The following is a 21,080-nucleotide window of genomic DNA, read 5'->3' as shown; positions in this document are numbered from 1 at the left end:
TAGCAGTAGAGAAATAGTCTATTAGGAATAATAGAAACATGGATCTACTTGTCTACTCTTGGATTTTTTTGGGCGGAGGTGGGGGATGGAGTCTCGCGCTGTCACCCAGGCTGGAGTGCAATGACACGATCTCGGCTCACTGCAACCTCCGACTCCCGGGTTCAAGAGATTCTCCTGCCTCAGCTTCCCAAGTAGCTGGGACTATAGGCATGTACCACCATGCCGGACAATTTTTGTATTTTTAGTAGAGATGGGGTTTCACCATGTTGGCTGGTCTTGAACTCCTGACCTCGTGATCCACCCGACTCAGCCTCCCAAAGTGCTGGGATTATGGGCGTGAGCCACAGTGCCCATAATCTTCCACCTCTCTGTCCCCAACAGTATGGTCTACTCCAATATACATGCTGACCTTTTTTTTTTTTTTTTTTTTTTAGGTGGAGTCTTGCTCTGTCACTCAGGATGGAGTGCAGTGGCATGCTGTCGGCTCAGCACAACCTCTGCTTCCCGAATTCAAACGATTCTCCTGCCTCAGCCTCCCAAGTAGCTGGGATTAGAGACGTGCGATACCACTCCTGGCTAATTTTGTTTTTTGTTTTTTTTTTTTTTTTTTTTGAGACGGAGTCTCGCTTTGTCGCCCGGGCTGGAGTACAGAGTGCAGTGGCCCCGGATCTCAGCTCACTGCAAGCTCCGCCTCCCGAGTTTACGCCGTTCTCCCGCCTCAGCCTCCCGAGTAGCTGGGACTACAGGCACCCGCCACCTCGCCCGGCTAGTTTTTTTTAGAGTTTTTAGTAGAGACGGGGTTTCACCGTGTTAGCCAGGATGGTCTCGATCTCCTGACCTCGTGATCCGCCCGTCTCGGCCTCCCAAAGTGCTGGGATTACAGGCTTGAGCCACTGCGCCCGGCTAATTTTGTATTTTTAGTAGAAACAAGGTTTCACCATGTTAGTCAAGCTGGTCTCAAACTCCTGACCTCAAGTGATCCAACCGCCTTGGCCGCCCAACATGCTGGGATTACAGGTGTGAACTACCACACCTGGCCCAGGCTGACTTCACAGTCTTTAAATTACAAAAGAAAAAGGTAGGGTCTGAGAGGTGATCAAAGAAAACTCTTAGACTTCATCTTTGGCCAAGCACAAGGTCTCTTTTGGGAAAAGTGATCTCTTTTGCCACCTTGTGACACTGAATGAGAAGAGCAAGCCCTCAGATCAGTTCCTACTCCTGCTCCAAGGTGGCAGCATTGTACCGTGGCATCTAGGAAGTAACGTACAGAGTTTCAAACAGAGCAACAGAAGGGAAGGTGATAATACCTCACAGGAGCAGAGAATCATGTCATCATGTTAAGGAAATAGTAAGCAAAAATCACAAAACCCAAGGAAGGCAAAGAAGCCCCTCTGCCCTAACCACCTCCTCTGCTAAGAGAAGCAGGCAGTTGGGAGCAAGAGGGTAGGGAGGATGAATAAAGACTTGCTCAGACCAATAAAGACGTGAGGCATTTATGTTCCCTCTAGTCAGTGGTCTCATTTCTCTGCTTTCTTTCTCACAGCAAAACTTTTTGAAAAAGTTATCTAGGCCGGGTGCAGTGGCTCACACCTGTAATCCCAGCACTTTGGGAGGCCAAGGTGGGCAGATTGCTGGAGCTCAGGAGTTTGAGACCAGTCTGGGCAACACAGTGAGACCCTGTCTCTACAAAAAATAACCCCGTCTCCAAAACAAAACAAGACCAAAGAAGCTCTAGAGTTTGATAAAGACAGAGTAGATCTTCATTCTCTCTCTTTTTTTTTTTTTTTGAGATGGATTTTCACTCTTGTTGCCCAGGCTGGAGTGCAATGGTGCAATCTCAGCTCATCACAACCTCCACCTCCCAGGTTCAAGCGATCCTCCTACCTCAGTCTCCCAAGTAGCTGGGGATCACAAACATGCGCCACCATGCCCAGCTAACTTTTGTATTTTTAGTAGAGATGGGGTTTCTCCATGTTGGTCAGGCTGATCTCGAACTCCCAACCTCAGGTGATCCACCCGCCTCAGCCTCCCAAAGCTCTGGGATTACAGGCATGAGCCACCGCACCCGGCCCTTCATTCTTTTTTATGCTCCATCTATCTATCCCATCACAAAGTCTACAGATTATTACTGTAGATACTAAATAATACAAATTTGGAAAAATCTTCAACAACAGTTATCTGTTTAGGAAAATTTTCCCAAGCCAAAGACAGTACCACTCACCTACTGTATTTAGCTCTTCCTCACAACGTCTCAGCCCAATGGTCATCGGAATGTTGTCCACCAATACTAACTTCACTATTCAGGAATGTGAAGATGTGCAAAACTCAATAGGTATGTCTGTGCTAATGTGAGTTTATGTATATAACTGTGGATGGATTCCAGAGATCATATCGTTCAGGGCCGGCCGGGGTGGCTCACGGCTGTAATCCCAGCACTTTGGGAGGCCAATGGGGGCAGATCACTTGAGGTCAGGAGTTCGAGACCAGTCTGATCAACATGGTGAAACCTGTCTCTACTAAAAATATAAAAATTAGCCCGTATGGTGGCACACACGTGTAATCCCAGCTATTCAGGAGACTGAGGCAGGAGAATCACTCGAACCCAGGATACGAAGGTTGCAGTGAGCCAAGATCGTGCCATTACACTCCAGCCTGGGCAACAGAACGAGACTCCACTTAAAAAAAAAAACACGGCCAGGCGTAGTGTCTCATGCCTGTAATCCCAGCACTTTGGGAGGCTGAGGCAGGTGGATCAGGAGGTCAGGAGATTAAGATCATCCTGTCTAACATGGTGAAATCCTGCCTCTACTAAAAATACAAAAAAATTAGCCAGGCATGGTGGTAGGTGCCTATAGTCCCAGCTAGTCGGGAGGCTGAGGCAGGAGAATGGTGTGAACCTGGGAGACAGAGCTTGCAGTGAGCCAAGATCGTGCCACTGCACTCCAGCCTGGGCGACTGAGCGAGACTCTGTCTCAAAAAAAAAAAAAAAAAAAAAAAAAAAAAAGAGATCATATGGTTCAGGACGCTCGAATTTCTAGAGGAGAACATTTATATCCCAAGAAGTCAAGTAATTTTCTCAAGGTGATCGTTAATAACAGGGCCTGTACTAGAACTCAGTTGTACTGACTCCTAGTCCTAGTTTCCTGCTCTGTTCTAGAAATTATATTCCTTACTAGAAATCTCCACATATTTTCATGAAAGTATATAAATCTCTGTGCCTGTATCAGTGAGCATGCATGTAAATGTCTATGTGTCTATCTGCAAGTACTTGTAAAGCATATCAATGGGCGTTTATGGCCTTCCTGCTCGAGAAACCTCTAGGTAATCCAGTTCTCTATGTCAGCACTGGCAGCGAAGTCAGAACTCTGAGTGAATTATTAATAAGCAGAATTAGCCCTTTCTCCAATTAGCTCTATTCCTGGGTCTTCAGGAACTGGGGCAAAATAATCAGGGTGGAATCAGAGTCTCTCAGGGTCAAACTTGGTTCCAGCTGCGTGCAGTGAAAGCAACTAGAGGCATAGCTATCAAGGGCTGTGACAGATGAGCAGTGGTCTGTCTGCAATGAGCATGTGCTCAAGCTAACATGGACACCATCTTGGTCTTTAGTCTAATCATTGCATCCTATGATGCCAACAAGAAAGGTAAGTAATTATCTAGCCTAATCTCCTGGAAAATACAGAGAGAGGCCTAGAAAGAGTTTAGGGGTCTCTTCCACCAGATAGAGATGTAGCTGATATCCAGCAAGCAATACTATCCAGAGGTAATCCTGTGTTATCCACTCGCCTCTAAGGACTGCAACTTATTCATTCCAGAGAGATAGCTGTCTGTTTCATGATGAGAGGTCTTAAGAGAATGTGATCCATTCTTATGTCTTGTTCATATAATTAACATTAAAAGTTCTTTCACTGTTGGATGGCTTTCTTTAGAGTTTCAGTATTATTATCACCTAAGATTCCCAAAATCATAACTGTTCATAAGATGTTGCCTTTTTTAAGTTGGTACATGTAAATAACTAGATGGTGATATTCTTGGGTGGGAAGAGCTGAGGGAAAGCATGGTGTTAGGCGGAATGGCATCATTTGCTGCCCTTTGGTAACTGCTTATTTAAAACATGACTTTTCAAAGTTTCGTAAACATTTCATCTCTAAAATTAGCTAATCAAGGCTGGGCACGGTGGCTCATGCCTGTAATCCCAGCACTTTGGGAGGCTGAGATTGGCGGATCACTTGAGGCCAGGAGTTCAAGACCAGCCTGGCCAACATGGCGAAATCCCCTCTCTACTAAAAGTGCAAAAATTAGCCAGGCATGGTGGCATGCACCTGTAATCTCAGCTACTCGGGTGGCTGAGGCACAAGAATCACTTAAACCTGGGAGGTAAGGTTGCAGTGAGCTGAGATCGTACCACTGCACTCCAGCCTAGGTAACAAAATGAGACTCTGTCTCAAAAAAATAAAAAATTAAAATAAAAAAATAAAATTAGCTAATCAGAATTAAGACCAAATGGCACAAGGTGCAGCAGTAACAAATTTGACAAATTATAAAAATGTCACAACCCTTTGAATTATGTGCCAAAAAGCATAAATAAGACCTATGGTTCTGTGGAAACCTATAGAGATACCAAGGTCAGACAATATAAATATCCAAAAGCTTTATTTAATACAAGAAAGCAGATAGAATAGGAGGGAGAAGAGAAAATAAGCAGTGTTTAAGGAAATGGGTTGGTTAGTCTTTCATTAACTTAGTAAGTTTTCTTAACTCTATTTCACCTTTCTTTGTCCTAAGGGTAACAGATTGGTACTCAGTATTCTTTATACTAGGTCAAATACTATTTTGTATGTATTTGGCTGTGTGTTCTTTTTTGAGGGCCGGGTGTGGTGGCTCACGCCTGTAATCCTAGCACTTTGGGAGGCCAAGGCAGGCAGATCACCTGAGGTCAGGAGTTTGAGACCAGCATAGCCAAAATGGCGAAACCCCATCTCTACTAAAAATACAAAAATCAGCTGGGCATGGTGGCACATGCCCATAATCCCAGCTACTTGGGAGGCCGAGGCAGAAGAATCCCTTGAACCCAGGAGATGGAGGTTGCAATGAGCGGGGATCACGTCACTGCACTCCATCCTGGGCGACAGACCGAGACTCCGTCTCAATAAATAAATAAATAAATAAATAAAAGCAAAGTCTTTTTAGAGAGTGTTTGATCTCCCAAGTTGCAAGTTTTACGAGCAGGACCTGCATTCTTTCATATCTTCTCCTCCATTGCCCAGAATTCTAAAAAGAAAGTACCAGTAAATTCTGATTTTCCCCAACTCTCCCCCCGTTCCCCTCCTCCCGCTCTGCTCACCCCTAGACCTCAGAGATAGCAGTTGCCGAGTGGAACAGCTGCCTGGGCTGTTCTCAAAGGACGTGAGAAGCATCGGAGAATTGCAAATGCAAGGTAGGGAATGGGTCTTTTCTGGAAAATGATATTGCCATTTCAAAAAATTTTTACCTTTAAAAGATGTCTCATCTTCCTGCTTCCTAGCCCATATCTCAAATATCCTATTTTAAGGATATGTATCCTCCCAGGAGGCTTTCTGGAAACCAATCTTTAAATTAACTGTCATTACCTAAGGCATGCCTATATTACTTAAACAGATGCAGACGAAAAAAGAGAAGGAGGCAGCACCTACTCCTCTCTGCATTAAAGAAAATCTATGAGCATTTCTCTGTGCTGAATTTACTGCTGTCACCAACCTTCATGGGAACCATGGCAGGAAGAAAGGCAGGATTTATATATTAGTACTATGAACACATACTAAAGAAGAAGTTAACTAAAAGGAGGAGAAAATATAGGAGTGGAATTTAACAGGAGTCATGAATGGAAGTGGGTCAGCTTGGCACTATTCAGATTAAAAACCAGCTTCGGCCAGGCATGGTGGCTCATGCCTGTAATCCCAACACTTTGGGAGGCTAAGGCAGGTGGATCACTTGAGGTCAGGAGTTTGAGACCAACCTGCCCAACACATTGAAACCCCATCTCTACTAAAGATACCAAAATTAGCTGGGTGTAGTGGTGCACGCCTATAACCCCAGCTACCTGGGAGGCTGAGGCAGGAGAATCACTTGACCGAGGGAGGCAGAGGTTGCAGTCAGCTGAGATCACGCCATTGCACTCCAGCCTGAGCAACAAGAACAAAACTCTGGGCAACAAGAGCAAAACTCCAAGGTTGTGCCATTGCACTCCAGCCTGGGCAACAAGAGCAAAAGCTCCAAGGTCGGGTGTGGTGGCTCACGTCTGTAATCCCAGCACTTTGGGAGGCCAAGGTGGGAGGATTGCTTGAGCCCAGGAGTTTGAGACCAGCCTGGGCAACACAGCAAAACCCTGTCTTTTAAAAAATTAAAAAATTAGCCGAGCATAGTGGCATACACCTGTAGTCCCACAGTCTCAGCTACTCAGGAGGCTGAGGTGGGAGGACTGCTTGGAGATTGAGGGAGTTTGAGGCTAGATTGAGCCACGATTGCACCACTGCACTCCAGCTTGGGTGACAGAGCAAGGCCCTGTCTCAAAAAAAAACAACCAAACAAAAAAACAAAACCAACTCCATTTTTCTGTCTGATTCTTCTCCTTCCAGAAACTCACATAGAAACCAAAAGGACAACATTCATTCAAAATCAGACTATAGCTACCTTGCAGTGCCTTGGCTCTGGCAGCAAAGTAAAAGTCAACCTTGTATATTTGGAGAGTAGGCCAAAGGTCAAGCATATTCTGAAGAACCTGAGAATCATTGCTGCTCCCCACAGAAACAGCTCTGCCTCCTCAAGCTGTCACCTAATTCCCACATCCAAGTTTCAGACTGGATCTCTACTAATAGGCAAAGGTGAGATTGGAAAAGAGGAAGGGGGCAGGCACTAACTTTTAGTTGACATCCTTGAAGGAAGCTGGAGTTCAGTAGCAGGAAAAGCTACAAGGAAATGAATTATCCTCGCCTTGGGCAAATCTATGTACTCTCTGAGAGTCAGTTTTATAATCTCTAAGATCCCTTCTAGCCCTGATACGCTGTGATTTTCATGTGATCTCCATTTCTGATGGGTCTTCTTTTGACGGTTTTTTAAAACTTCTTTTTTTCTTCCTTTTTTTTTTTGAGATGGAGTCTCGCTGTGTCGCCCAGGCTGGAGTGCAGTGGTGCAATCTCGGCTCACTGCAACCTCTGCCTCCCAGATTCAAGTGATTCTCCTGCCTCAGCCTCCTAAGTAGCTAGGATTACAGGTGTCTGCTACCATGGCTGGCTAATTTTTGTATTTTTAGTACAGACGGGATTTCACCATGTTGGCCAAGCTGGTCTTGATTTCCTGACCTCAAGTGATCTGCCCGCCTTGGCCTCCCAAATTCTGGGATTACGAGCGTGAGCCACTGTGCCTGGCCAGTTTTTTTGTTTTTGTTTTTTTTTTTGTTTTTTTTCATTTTGAATGCACACAGTAAAATATTCAAATAGCATAGATTTATAGTGAAAAGTAAGTCTCTCTCCTACTCCTGTCTCTCAATTCTCCAGTTCTCTATCCCTGATGGAACCACTACTATCTACTTATTATATTTCCTTCCAGAGATACTCTGAGAATGTATGAATGTGCATATTTTAAAAACATAAATGGTAACATACCTTATACATTGTTCTGCCCCTTGCTTTTGCTCGTTGTTATTGTTTTGTTGTTGTTGTTTTGTTTTTTGTTGTTGTTGTTGTTTTCTTTGGAGATGGAGCCTCACTCTGTCACCCAGGCTGGAGTGCAGAGGCACGATTTCATCTCACTGCAACCTCTTCCTCCCAGGTTCACGTGATTCTCCTGTCTCAGCTTTCCAATTAGCTGGGATTACAGATGCCCACGACCATACCCGGTTAATTTTTGTATTTTTAGTAAAGGCAGGGTTTCACCATGTTGGCCAGGCTAGTGTTGAACTCATGACTTCAAGTGATTCACGCATCTCAGCCTCCCAAAGTGCTAGGATTACAAGCATTAGCCACTGCGCCCAGCCAAGTTCCTTGCTTTTCCATTTAATAATATATCTTATAGGTCGTTCCATTTCAATATGTATATATTTACCCCATACTTTTTTAAAATATTTGCCTCATTCTTTTTAACAGTTGTACATTATTCCATAGTATGTCTCTTCTATATTCTTTTATTTATTTATTTTTTTGAGACGGAGTCTTCCTCTGTTGCCCAGGCTGGAGTGCAGTGGTGCAATCTCGGCTCACTGCAAGCTCTGCCTCCTGGGTTCACGCCATTCTCCTGCCTCAGCCTCCTGAGTAGCTGGGACTACAGGCATCTGCCACCACACCCAGTCAATTTTTTGTATTTTTGGTAGAGATGGGGTTTCACCCTGTTAGTCAGGATGGTCTTGATCTCTTGACCTCATGATCTACCTGCCTCGGCCTCCCAAAGTGCTGGGATTACAGGTATAAGCCACTGTGCCCAGCCATGTCTCTTCTATATTCTACTAGCTCCCTATTGATATATATTTTGGTTGTTTCCAATCTTTTGCAAATACAAACAATGCTGCAAACAATGACCGTATATATTCTTTTTTCTTTTTTTTTTTTTTTTTTTTTTTTTTTTTGAGGCGGAGTCTCGCTCTGTCGCCCGGACTGGAGTTCAGTGGCCAGATCTCAGCTCACTGCAAGCTCTGCCTCCCGAGTTTACGCCATTCTCCTGCCTCAGCCTCCCGAGTAGCTGGGACTACAGGCGCCCGCCACTTCGCCCGGCTAGTTTTTGTATTTTTAGTAGAGACGGGGTTTCACCGTATTAGCCAGGATGGTCTCGATCTCCTGACCTCCTGATCCGCCCGTCTCGGCCTCCCAAAGTGCTGGGATTACAGGCTTGAGCCACCGCGCCCGGCCTCTTTTTTCTTTTAATAAATTATTTTCCCCTCTTTCTTTTTTTTTTTTTTTTTTTTGAGACGGAGTCTTGCTCTGCCGCCCAGGCTGGAGTGCAGTGGCCGGCTCTCAGCTCACTGCAAGCTCCGCCTCCCGGGTTCATGCCATTCTCCTGTCTCAGCCTCCCGAGTAGCTGGGACTACAGGCGCCCGCCTCGTCGCCCGGCTAGTTTTTTGTTTTTTTTAGTAGAGACGGGGTTTCACCGTATTAGCCAGGATGGTCTCGATCTCCTGACCTCATGATCCGCCCGTCTCGGCCTCCCAAAGTGCTGGGATTACAGGCTTGAGCCACCGCGCCCGGCCATCCCCTCTTTCACTATTACTCAGGATCTATATATATTCTTCTTGTATACCTGTAATTTATCAGTACAATAAATTCCAAGAAGCAGGACTGCTGCATCAAAGGTTGATAGTTATTGCTAAATTACCCTCCCTAGAGGTTGGTTCCATTGTGCATACCCACACTGGGGTGAGAATGCCTATTCCCCCACAGCTGCTGGGCAGTGGTTCTTAACCTCAGCCTGAAGTTTCTCTGCTTCAGCCCTCCTTTCCTTTTCTCACTCATTATTTTTGTCATATAGTTTTTTTTGTTTTGTTTTGTTTTGTTTTTTTTAGTGTAGCCAGTTCCTCTTTATAAACTGGTAATCCCCTAGATGCTATTGCTACATTACTGGAAAAATAAAATAAAACTTGACATTTTTAGAGAAATTGGGGATCCACAAGCAGAATAATGGCAAAAAGTTTAAACACTAGACTAAAACTGGGAAATAAGTGGATAGGCTCTCAGGATGTGACTTAGGTACAGTAAATTATATATGCTAACATGACCTGAATGTTTCACTCACTTTATGATATTTTCTAAAATTCCACAGTGAAAAATCATGTGAAGAAACCCCCTGCCCCCTCTTTTTTTTTTTGAGATGGAGTTTTGCTCTTGTTGCCCAGGCTGGAGTGCAATGACACGATCTCAACTCACTGCAACCTCTGCCTCCCACGTTCAAGCGATTCTGCTGCCTCAGCCTCCCAAGTAGCTGGGATTACAGGTGCCCACTACCTCGCCCAGCTAATTTCTTTTTTTTTGTATTTTTAGTAGAGACGGTGTTTCATCACGTTGGCCAGGCTGGTCTCGAACTCCTGATCTCAGGTGACCCACCTGCCTAGGCCTCCCAAAGTGCTGGGATTACAGGCGTGAGCCACCGCGTCCAGCCAGAAAACTCTTAAAAACTCAAAAGCATCAGGTGCGGTTCACGAGGCAGGCGGATCACGAGGTCAAGAGATCAAGACCATCCTGGCCAACATGGTAAAACACCATCTCTACTAAAAATACAAAAATTAGCTGGGCGTGGTGGCATGTACCTGTAGTCCCAGCTACTCAGGAGGCTGAGACAGAATAGCTTGAACCCAGGAGGTGGAGGTTGCAGTGAGCTGAGATCACAACACTGCAGTCCAGCCTGGCAACAGAGCAAGACTCTGTCTCAAAAAACAAAACAAAACAAAATTAAAAAATTAGCCGGGCATGGAGGCACGCACCTGTAATCCCAGCTACTCGGGAGGCTGAGACAGAAAAATGACTTGAACCCAGGAGGCAGAGGTTGCAGTGAACCGAGATTGAGCCACTGCATTCCAGCCTGGGCGACAGAGCGAGACACCCTCTCAAAAAATAAACAAGCTCAAAAGACTCTGGCAGGGTTTTGAACTTTCAACATTAATGCAAATTAATTAAATCAAATTGTTTCCTTCTTAACATGTGACAACTTGCTGTCCATGGCAGCTGTGATGAGGAATAGTGGACTTAAGTCATTTGGGAGTTTGGAGCACTCTGGGTGGAGTGAATATAGTGCTAGGCATTGTGAGACTTGAGGCAACTAAGGACAGTAGCTCTTAGAAATTGGGACAAGGAAAACTGAGAGGTTAAGGGAGAGGAGAGATGCCAAAGATCAACCTGACCTAATTCAAAAATTTGCATTTGGCTAGCCTCCCAGAGACAAAGAAACTCTTCCCCTTCCTTCATAACATAGTAGTTGGTTCCCACATCCAGAATTTAAGCTAATACTCTGTACTATTTGAACTATGCAAAAAGATCAAATGAATATTTGTAGATTAGTTTGGGGACCTAATCATCACTCCTGATACATTTTTATGAAACCATAATGATGAATCCCAAACAACCTATTTATTTATTTGAGACAGAGTCTCGCTTTGTCCCCCAGGCTAGAGTACAGTGGTGTGATCTCGGCTCACCACAACCTCCGCCTCCCAGGTTCAAGCAATTCTCACGCCTCAGCCTCTCAAGCAGCTGGGATTACAGGCCTGCACCACTACGCCCAGCGAATTTTTTATATTTTTAGTAGAGATGGGGTTTTGCCATGTTGGCCAGGCTGGTCTCAAGCTCCTGTCCTCAAGTGATCTGCCCACCTCAGCTCCCAAAGTGCTGGGATTATAGGCGTGAGCCACCTCACTTGGCCCAAAACAACCAATTTATGAATGAACTTTTGAAACATAATCCCTTCTACAAGTTTGAAACTTCCTATTCTGAATGTAAATCTCCACTCAGTACCAGGATGTGATAAACCTCAAACAGGGTAGAAATAAAAATTAGAGCCGGGCGTGGTGTCTCATGCCTGTAATTCCAGCACGTTGGGAACCCGAGGCGGGGACACGAGGTCAGGAGCTCGAGACCAGCCTGGCCAACATAGTGAAACACCGTCTCTACTAAAAATACAAAAATTAGCCGGGTGTGGTGGTGTGTGCCTGTTGTCCCAGACGGTCTGCACAGAAGGATGTCCTGGAATTGGTCAGAAGACAGTTCATGAAAATGTCCTCAGGTAACATAGAAATTTGAAACTGTAAGGGTGAGAATGTTCTGCAATACAAATGGTCATCAGAAGATGTAGGTCAACATGGAATGTAGAAAAAGGTAAATGGAGACTATTTGTTATTATTTATGAAATCTGGAAAAGGAAAAGGCCGCTATTATCAATATTTCAAAATTTCCTTCTGGTGGAGAAAGAAGACTCATTAGGTCATCTTTTTCCTCCTCTTTCAATCATAATATCATTCAGTTTGCAAAGTGTTTATACACATGCTTTCTCATTTTTATTTCTGTCTGATCTTCACAACACCCCTGTGAAATAGGTAGACCAAGTATTATTTTACTATTGCCATCTTACAGATTTAAAAAAACAAATCACGGAGAACTTGTGGTGACTTGTCCAAAGTGAGATTTGTTTATTTTTATCTAATCTGACTCATAAACACATAAGTTATCACTTCAAAGAACTGACTAGCACTATGCTGAAAATGTTCTTGTTTTTCCTTTTGAACCTCTTGACTTTATGTCTGTCTCTGACAATGTCTGCCAACACTGTCTTCCTGATTAAACTGGAATCAGCATTACTTCTTCCCCTATAATTTCATACACAATGCCTGGTACTATAGCCACTGGCCTCTAAGGTAAAGAACTATCATTTTCTCATGGACTTAAGACACGGAAGAGTAATTTAGAAAAGTCAAGTAGAATTTATAGGCCTTAATTTAATAAGCAATGAGACGAGACCACTAAAAATAGAACAGAAACCACACTGTCTGAATTGGATTAGGTCAATTCTGGAGACGAGTGAGGTTATTTCCAGACTCCAGCTAGACTCTATCCACCTCCCATCACTTCCACTGCTGGTGTGAATCACATCATCTCTCATCTGGACTTTTGCAATGGCCTCCTAACAGGTTACCTTGCTTCTACCCTTGCCCACTGCTAACCCATTCCCAACACAGTAGCCCAGAGATCCTTTGAAAGCAAGGCCAGGCCAGGCACAGTGGCTCACGCCTGTAATCCCAGCACTTTGGGAGGCCGAGGTGGGTGGATCACTTGAGGTCAGGAGTTTAAGACCAGCCTGGCCAACATGGTGAAACCCCATCTCTACCAAAAAATACAAAACTTAGCCAGGTGTGACGGTGTGCACCTGTAGTCTCAGCTACTTGGGAGGCTGAGGCACGAGAATCACTTTAACTTGGGAGGGAGAGGTTGCAGTGAGCTGAGATCTCACCACTGCACTCCAGCCTGGGTGACAGAGGGGGACCCTGTCTCAAAAAGAAAAAAAAAAAAATGCTGAATGAATGAAATCAAGGAGTGCATGAAGCTGGGTGGCTTTTCCTTCTTCTAGCTCCTCCTGCTTTCCCCAGTCCCCTCTCAGAGTAGTTGATCTAGATTCTACTAGACACACTTGCAGCAGTCATTAAGGCTAACTGTGACATTTCAGGTTCTTCCTTGGACTTTAGAGCCATCTCTTTTTAAAGAAGGAAACCGTCAGCAGTTTTTAACGGCCTTCATCTTTATTATTATTGTGGCCTAAGTAATGATAGACAATGATATCATTGGTATCACTCCTTCACTCTGATCCTATGTTAGTCAAAAGTCCCATGGGCATTTAATCCATATCTCTTATTAGTATTGCTAAACCCTCATTTACTCTTGGCATCATTTTGTGCTCACACCCTAAACCTATGGAAAGACAGGTTAATGGGACCACAATTGGAAGTTTACTATCAGCTGGGTAGGGTTTTATCAGATAAAATCAAAGGCAGGATGAAGTTTTCCCCTAAAGTTTCATCTTTTCTACTTTGTTTTATAGCTTTTTTACCAGGGATCTCACAATGTAAAGTCTATGCAGTGATGGGGGCTTCATCAGAGACTTTTTCCACCACTACCCCTTCTATAACTCCTGGGAATAAAGAAGAGAAAACTACAAGTACTGGTAATTTTTCTAGCTTTGAAATGACAAACTACAGAATAAGTAGGAGTAAAATAAGAACAGAAAAAGAAACATTTTTAGCCCCAATGTTAGTCTGGATCTACTGATATTTTTCTTAAGGTTGAGAAGTTACTGACTGTATGTTGAAAAATCATTCTTTTTTTTATTTTAAAAAAAATTAGCTTCTCTAGGCCAGGTGCTGTGGCTCATGTCTGTAATCCCAGCACTTTGGGAGGCCGAGGTGGGTGGATCACCTGAGGTCAGGAGTTCAAGACCAGCCTGACCAATATGGTGAAACCCCGTCTCTACTAAAAATACAAACATTAGCCAGACGCGGTGGCACAGGCCTGTAATCCCAGCTACAGGGAAGGCTGAGGCAGGACAACTGCTTGGACCTGGGAGGCGGAGGTTGCAGTGAGCCGAGATTGTCCCACTGCACTCTAGCCTGGGCGACAGAGTGAGACTTTGTCTCAAAACAACAACAACAACAACAACAACAACAACAAAATTAGCTTCTCTATTAAGAAGGTCCCAGAAATGTTTGTAATTTGACACCATCAATGATCGTTTGTCTCCACGCAAATGAGCTCACCCTGTAGCCAGAATTAGGGACAGAAAAAACAGTATTTCTGTAGTAGGTAATTCTAGCTGCTGTATGTATAGATGGACAATATTTAAACACTAAGCAATTTTTTTTTGTTTTGTTTTGTTTTGTTTTTGTTGAGACAGAGTCTTGCTCTGTCGCCCAGGCTGGAGTGCAGTGGCCGGATCTCAGCTCACTGCAAGCTCCGCCTCCCGGGTTTATGCCATTCTCCTGCCTCAGCTTCCGGAGTAGCTGGGACTACAGGCGCCCGCCACCTCGCCCGGCTAGATTTTTGTATTTTTTAGTAGAGACGGGGTTTCACCGTGTTAGCCAGGATGGTCTCGATCTCCTGACCTCGTGATCCGCCCGTCTCGGCCTCCCAAAGTGCTGGGATTACAGGCTTGAGCCACCGCGCCCGGCCTTTTTTTTTTTTGAGACGGAGTCTCGCTCTGTCGCCCAGGCTGGAGTGCAGTGGCCGGATCTCAGCTCACTGCAAGCTCCGCCTCCCGGGCCATTCTCCTGCCTCAGCCTCCCCAGTAGCTGGGACTACAGGCACCCGCCACCTCACCCGGCTAGTCTTTTTTGTATTTTTTAGGAGAGACGGGGTTTCACCGCGTTCGCCAGGATGGTCTCGATCTCCTGACCTCGTGATCCGCCCGTCTCGGCCTCCCAAAGTGCTGGGATTACAAGCTTGAGCCACCACGCCCCGCCGACACTAAGCAATTATAAGAGTCATGACACCAACCAAGTGCTTTTCTTTCTTTTCTTTTTTTTGAGACAGGGTCTTGTGTTGCCCAGACTGAAGTGCAGTGGTGCAGACATGGCTCACTGCAGCCTCGACCTCTGAGGGTCAAGTGATCCCCCCACCTCCGCCTCCTGAGTAGCTGTGACTACAGGTGTGTGCCACCATGTTCAGCTAATTTTTAAATTTTTGTAGAGACAGGGTCTCGCCACATTGTCCAAGCTGGTCTCAGACTCCTGGGCTCAAGCGATCCTACCGCCTCAGCCTCCCAAACTGCTGGGATTACAGGCATTACCCACCATGCCCGTCCCCAAGAGCATATATTTGTTTCGATATGGAGTCTCAGTCAGTCACCCAGGCTGGAGTGCAGTGGTGTGATCTCGGCTCACCACAACCTCCGCCTCCTGGGTTCAAGCGATTCTCCTGCCTCAGCCTCCTGAGTAGCTGAGACTACAGGCATGCACCACCATGCCCAGCTAATTTTTGTATTTTTAGCAAGACAGGGTTTCACTATGTTGGCCAGGCTGGTCTCGAACTCCTGACTTTATGATCCGCCCGCCTCAGCCTCCCAAAGTGCTGGGATTACAGGTGTGAGCCACTGCACACAGCTTTCTTCACTGTTTTTTAGCAAGAGTCGTCCTTAAATTGGCCAGGACTAAAATTCTATTAAGATTCCAATTTAGGTTACATCCTAGTTTCTACTAGGGGAAAAATGTGATATTAGTAATAACAAGATGCATATTAGGACCAGGTGAGGTGGCTCACACCTGTAATTCCAACACTTTGGAAGGCCAAGGCTGTAGGATCACTTCAAGCTAGGAGTTCAAGCTCAGTGGGAAATATAATGAGACTGTCCGTACAAAAATTTTTAAAAAATTAGCCGGGCATGGTGGCGTTCACCTGTGGTCTGAGCTACTCGGGAGGCTAAGGTGGGAGGATGGTTTGAGCCTGGGAGATTGAGACTGATGTGAGCCGAGATTGTGCCACTGCACGCCAGTCTGAGCGACAGAATGAGAAAAAGATGCATATTAGCCATTTGCCGCCAGATTGAGCTTCTGACCCAGAAGCAGTGCTAATTTTCACATTTCTTCCTCTTATACCCCATGAAAGCCAGGAGAAACACAGGAAAGGGGATTTTCTAATCCCATTAAATGTGTCAGAGCAAAATGGTAGGAACCCTGATAAAGCTGACAATGAAAGAAGTTTAGAACTCCAGGTGTATCCAAGATTTTTCTTCCTGCAAGCAATGTAAGAATCAGCCCTATGTGATTATGGAAAATCCCCAATTCCAGGGAAGGTGACTCATTGGGAAGAGGGTGCAAAAGAAGTTAGAGCAGAGCCCATGATATTCAGCTCACCCCCACTCCCTCCAACCCTGAGTTTCAATTGGAAATTCTGCCTCTGCCTCTGGGTCTGGCTGGGCCTCTAATAGTTTTGTGAGCCAGAATAACTTCAGGTCAAAGGGTCAATCTCTTCCCTCTCTCAAATTTTCCTTTCTCCCTCTTCCACTCCCCTCTCTCCTTTAGACACAGATGAGAACCTAGAGAAGAGACAGAAATGGAGTATTGTGGTCAAAATTCTGATTGCTGTCACCCTGTTGCTCAGTGGAGTTGCCATTATAGTATTTGTAATTTTTGAAGTCCCGTGCCCTGTAAGTTTGCTGTTGTATTGAATCCTTTGACTTGACCTATAAAGACTTTCTTCTGTTCCAGAGGCAGCTTGGCATAAGGAGAAAAGCAGACTTTGGAATTTGAGTAGATCTGCCACTCACACTCACTACCTGAGGGGTTTTGGGAAAGTTGCTTGACTTTTCTAACCTCAGGGTCTCATGTGTAAAATAAGTCTCATGATATTTGCCTCTCATGCTAGTTATAAAGATTGAGATCCTGTGTGAAAGGCACCTGGCATATAGGTGCTCGCCAAATGCAAGTTCCTTTCCTCTGCTGTACTTAGACATTTTCTAGGAAGGATAGGTCCATAGGACTGAATATTTTATTTAGAAGAGATGACTTCCTTTAAGTTGCCCAACATGAGGTTTGGAAGAAAACCAAATGCTTAGCAGCCACTTGATATTAATACCAGTCATTTTCTCCCTTCAGTGTCAATGCCTAGGAGCCAGGGAGCTGTGCCAATGCCAGCGGTTGTGGAGATGGCAAAGGAAGGGAGGCCAGCCACCTGGGACAGCTGAATTCAAGCTTGACTCTCAGCCTCAGAAGGAAAGTGTTCTCTGTGTGGTTTATGTCATTTGCTTAAAGAAGGTGGGGTAGAGGCTGGGCGCGGTGGCTCACGCCTGTAATCCCAGCACTTTGAGAGGCCGAAGCGGGTGGATCACCTGAGGTGATTGAGACCAGCCTGACCAACATGATGAAACGTCTCTACTAAAAATACAAAAATTAGCCAGGTGTGGTGGCACATGCCGGTACTCCCAGCTACTCGGGAGGCTGAGGCAGGAGAATCACTTCAACCCGGGAGGCGGAGCTTGCAGTGAGCCGAGATTGTGCCACTACACTCCAGCCTGGGCAACAGAGTAAGACTCTATCTCAAAAAAAAAAAAAAAAAAAGAGAAAAAGAAAAGAAAATGGGGTTAATATATAAGTGATAGGAGATTCCTCCCTAAGAGGACTGTGAAAAATATATATTTTTAATGTGCTAGGAACAGGGAGCTGCTTCAGTTATGAAGCAAATGTGGGCAATCCTTCTTATGTCAGGAAATAGGTAGGATTTTATACTACTGTTTTCCTAACATCAGTCCAGCCATAATACAATAGGGTGCTTATTGAATACACATACCTCTGGGCCCCATATAAACTGAATCAGATGATTTAGATTGGAGCCAAGAATCTTCTAAGATTTTTAAGGCCAGGCCTGATTCATCATGCCTGCAATCCCAGTGCTTTGGGAGGCAGAGGCAGGAAACTTGCTAGAGTTCAGGAGACCAGCCTAGGCAACATAGTGAGACACTGTCTCTGTAAAAAAATATATATATATATACACACACATATATATACACATGTATATATATACACAGAGATATATACATGTATATATAACAACAAAAAACATGTATATATATACGTGTGTGTGTGTGTGTGTGTATATATATAGCCAGCTGGGCCGGGCACGGTGGCTCACGCCTGGAATTCCAGGACTTTGGGAGGCCAAGGCAGGTGGATCACGAGGTCAAGAGATCGAGACCATCCTAGCCAACATGGTGAAACCCCATCTCTACTAAAAATACAAAAATTAGCTGGGCATGGTGGCACGCACCTGTAGTCCCAGCTACTCGGGAGGCTGAGGCAGGAGAATTGCTTGAACCCAGGAGACGGAGGTTGTGGTGAGCCGAGATTGTGCCACTGTACTCCAGCCTGGGTGACAGAGCAAGACTCAATCTCAAAAAAAGGAAAAAAAAAAAGAAAGAAAAAAAAAGCCAGCTGGTAGCACGTGCCTGTAGCCCTAGCTTCTTGGGAGGCTAAGGTGGGAGGGAATCACTTGGGCTCAGGAGCTGAAGTCTGCAGTGAGCTATGATCGAGCCACTGCACTCTAGCCTGGGAAAGAGAGTGAGACCCTGTCTTAAAAAAAAAAAAAAAAGAACGTTATCATTTCTCCTGAACATTGGAAGAAATAGGCCTGAAGTAAATTACAAAGTCTAGTCCAGAATTAGAATTAGAGATAACCATGTAGCTGCAACTATGATTGAACTTCTATGAACATAATAAGCTACTAAATGATAAGGCATAAAAATAGGGCCAGGCGCGGTAGCTCACACCTGTAATCCCAGCACTTTGGGAGGCCAAGGTGGGCAGATAATGAGGTCAGGAGTTCGAGACCAGCCTGACCAACATGGTGAAACTCCGTCTCAACTAAAAATACAAAAAATTAGCCGGGCATGGTGGCACATGCCAGTAATCCCAGCTACTCAGGAGGCTGAGGCAGGATAATCACTTGAACCCGGGAGGCAGGGGCTGCGGTGAGCCGAGATCACACCACTGCACTGCAGCTTGGGTGACAGAGTGAGACTCCGACTCAAAAAAAAAAAAAAAAATAGTACTAAGATAGCAATTTTATATGCATTATCTCATTTGAGCCTTACATAAATCCTGGAAAGTAGCCAGGGCAAGTATTTACATTTCACTCATACTTAAGTTGAGGCTTTAAGAGGTTTTGTGACTTCCCAAGGTTACACAGCTGGTAGAACAGAACTATGATCCAGATCTTTTAATTACTTTGCTAGTGGGTTATAGGTTCCAAGCAATTATAGGTTCTCATACCTATGTGCACCTTGATCATACTTTCTCAGTGTAATTATTGATTAACGAAGAGGCAAAATGAAGTGCACTTGGAATTACATGGGGTTTTGTACTTAGCCAGCCCTTTTCTTCGTACATGAAGAACTATACACTTGCATCCTTTTTTAACTTTCATATTTCCTTTCAATCTCTAGGTTGGACGAGATGCTGCCAATTCATCAGACCCAAAGAAAGCCGCAGGGATCACTGTTATCCACCAGACATACTTCTAAAAAGTTCTGCTGTATCTCAAACATTGAATGATACTACACAGTCTTCTCCCTATTAATATGGGCACATTCTTGCCAATTTCACACTCGTATCTTCAGCAGGGACATTACAATCAAACACCAATTCCTGGTTAATGAAGGGAGAGTGTGGGCTTAGCAGAGTTACCCTCATGCCTCTGTCTGAGCCACAACCTTCTGTAATTCACTTCACACATCCATTAAAATTGATATCTTTCCATCCCCTCAGATGAGAACAAAGTGTTCCCTTCAAGCACTGTGAATGGACCTTATTGCTCTCTTTGGCAGAAGACTCAAACACAGCCTCCAAGGAACAAGGCAGCTGTTAGTGGGACATAGCTTCCAACTCCTCTGTTATCTTCACAGCTGACTTCACGCTCACTGGCCCTCAACTAGCTTACAGTGGGACTCCTCATCTCCCTGATTGACATTCATAAGGTTTTGTAATTTAGCTCCTGGTACTACATGTACCTATCCACACACTGCTGAAGGGAACTTGACCCTATGCATTCCAAAAGTCTTCCTCATAAGTTATCCCCAAGGGGTTCAGGGACTACAGACCATTAGTATCCAAGTGAAGTTTTCTGACGATCCAGAATTCCTAAGGTATGATATCCTGATGTGATATCATACTTTAACAGAAAGCTGCATACCTTTTGGACAAGGATTCCAGAGCAAAATAATTATGATAATGCTGGTTCTCACAGAAGCATAACTATGAGTCAAATCTAACCTGCTTAAATAAGAGTTCGCTGAGAAAGTGAAACCACCTGCTCTTGAATCAATGTTCAGGCGAAAAAGGAAATGTCAGGAGGGATAAGATAGGGTGAGACCCTGCTTCTTTTCCTAAGAATCTGAAACCGTTCCATTTCATTTTGGTGAAATGGGTCTGTTTCTAAGTAATTCTGTTTTCTTAGTTCTCCGGGGGGAAAAAAAAAAAAAAACAGAAAAAAAAAACCAAAAAAACCCCATAAAACTGTATCCTTCTTTCTTTCGCTTCAAGTGCTGTCCAAAAAGTGATTATCAAAACAATACCAACAGGGGAAAATCTCACCCTAAGGCTCGATTTAATATTCAAGTCCAGCCTGAAAGAGACAACAGATACAAAGCATGGATAATGAGGACATGTTTCAAAGAAGCTCCGAAGAACCTCTAGGGTCGGGCATGGTGGCTCACGCCTGTAATCCCAGCACTTTGGGAGGCCAAGGTGGGCAGATCACCTGAGGTCAGGAGTTTGAGACCAGCCTGGCCAACATGCTGAAACCCCATCTCTACTAAATACACAAAAATTAGCTGGGCATGGTGGAGGGCACCTATAATCTCAGCTACTGGGGAGGCGGAGGCAGGAGAATCGCTTGAACCTAGGAGGTAGAGGTTGCAGTGAGCTGAGATCTCGCCATTGCACTCCAGCCTGGACAACAAGAGCAAAACTCTATTTCAAAAAAAAAAAAAAGGAACCTCTATATTTCCATAGAGCACACCTTGAAAATATGATAGAGAGGAAAGAACACTGAGGTTGGCATTTGGATGAATGAGTATATTATTTGCATCCTGCCACTGAT

At 44.7% G+C, this 21,080-nt stretch overlaps 2 protein-coding genes across 3 annotated transcripts in view; one reads left to right on the top strand and one right to left on the bottom strand.

The window, feature by feature from the left end:
- Positions 1 to 21,080, bottom strand: part of ACACA (acetyl-CoA carboxylase alpha) — a 342,596-nt gene that overhangs the window by 297,671 nt on the left and 23,845 nt on the right. The gene's annotated exons all lie outside the window — the stretch shown is intronic.
- On the top strand, positions 3,584 to 19,503 carry C19H17orf78 (chromosome 19 C17orf78 homolog). 2 transcript variants are annotated; one of them, XM_010376868.2, is made up of 7 exons: positions 3,584 to 3,641; positions 5,348 to 5,434; positions 6,612 to 6,857; positions 13,540 to 13,662; positions 16,511 to 16,635; positions 17,084 to 17,206; positions 19,426 to 19,503. In XM_010376868.2, the coding sequence occupies exons 1-7, from the start codon at positions 3,584 to 3,586 to the stop codon at positions 19,501 to 19,503; spliced, it is 840 nt and encodes a 279-aa protein (XP_010375170.2). The 2 variants fall into 2 exon arrangements, with proteins under 2 accessions (XP_010375170.2, XP_030779111.1); XM_030923251.1 differs by lacking the exons at positions 13,540 to 13,662; positions 16,511 to 16,635; positions 19,426 to 19,503 and having other exon boundaries at positions 17,084 to 17,172.

This window comes from Rhinopithecus roxellana, chromosome 19 (assembly GCF_007565055.1).
Source record: "Rhinopithecus roxellana isolate Shanxi Qingling chromosome 19, ASM756505v1, whole genome shotgun sequence".
NCBI classification, from domain to species: domain Eukaryota; kingdom Metazoa; phylum Chordata; class Mammalia; order Primates; family Cercopithecidae; genus Rhinopithecus; species Rhinopithecus roxellana.
This window is presented reverse-complemented; position numbering and strand designations above follow the sequence as displayed.

Bases quoted from the DNA above. Each gene is read 5' to 3' on its own strand.
- C19H17orf78 (XM_010376868.2), top strand. From the start codon at position 3,584: ATGGACACCATCTTGGTCTTTAGTCTAATCATTGCATCCTATGATGCC. The intron at 3,642-5,347 runs GTAAGTAATTAT...GCTCACCCCTAG, and splicing joins CTATGATGCCAACAAGAAAG to ACCTCAGAGATAGCAGTTGC. The intron at 5,435-6,611 runs GTAGGGAATGGG...TTCTCCTTCCAG, and splicing joins CGGAGAATTGCAAATGCAAG to AAACTCACATAGAAACCAAA.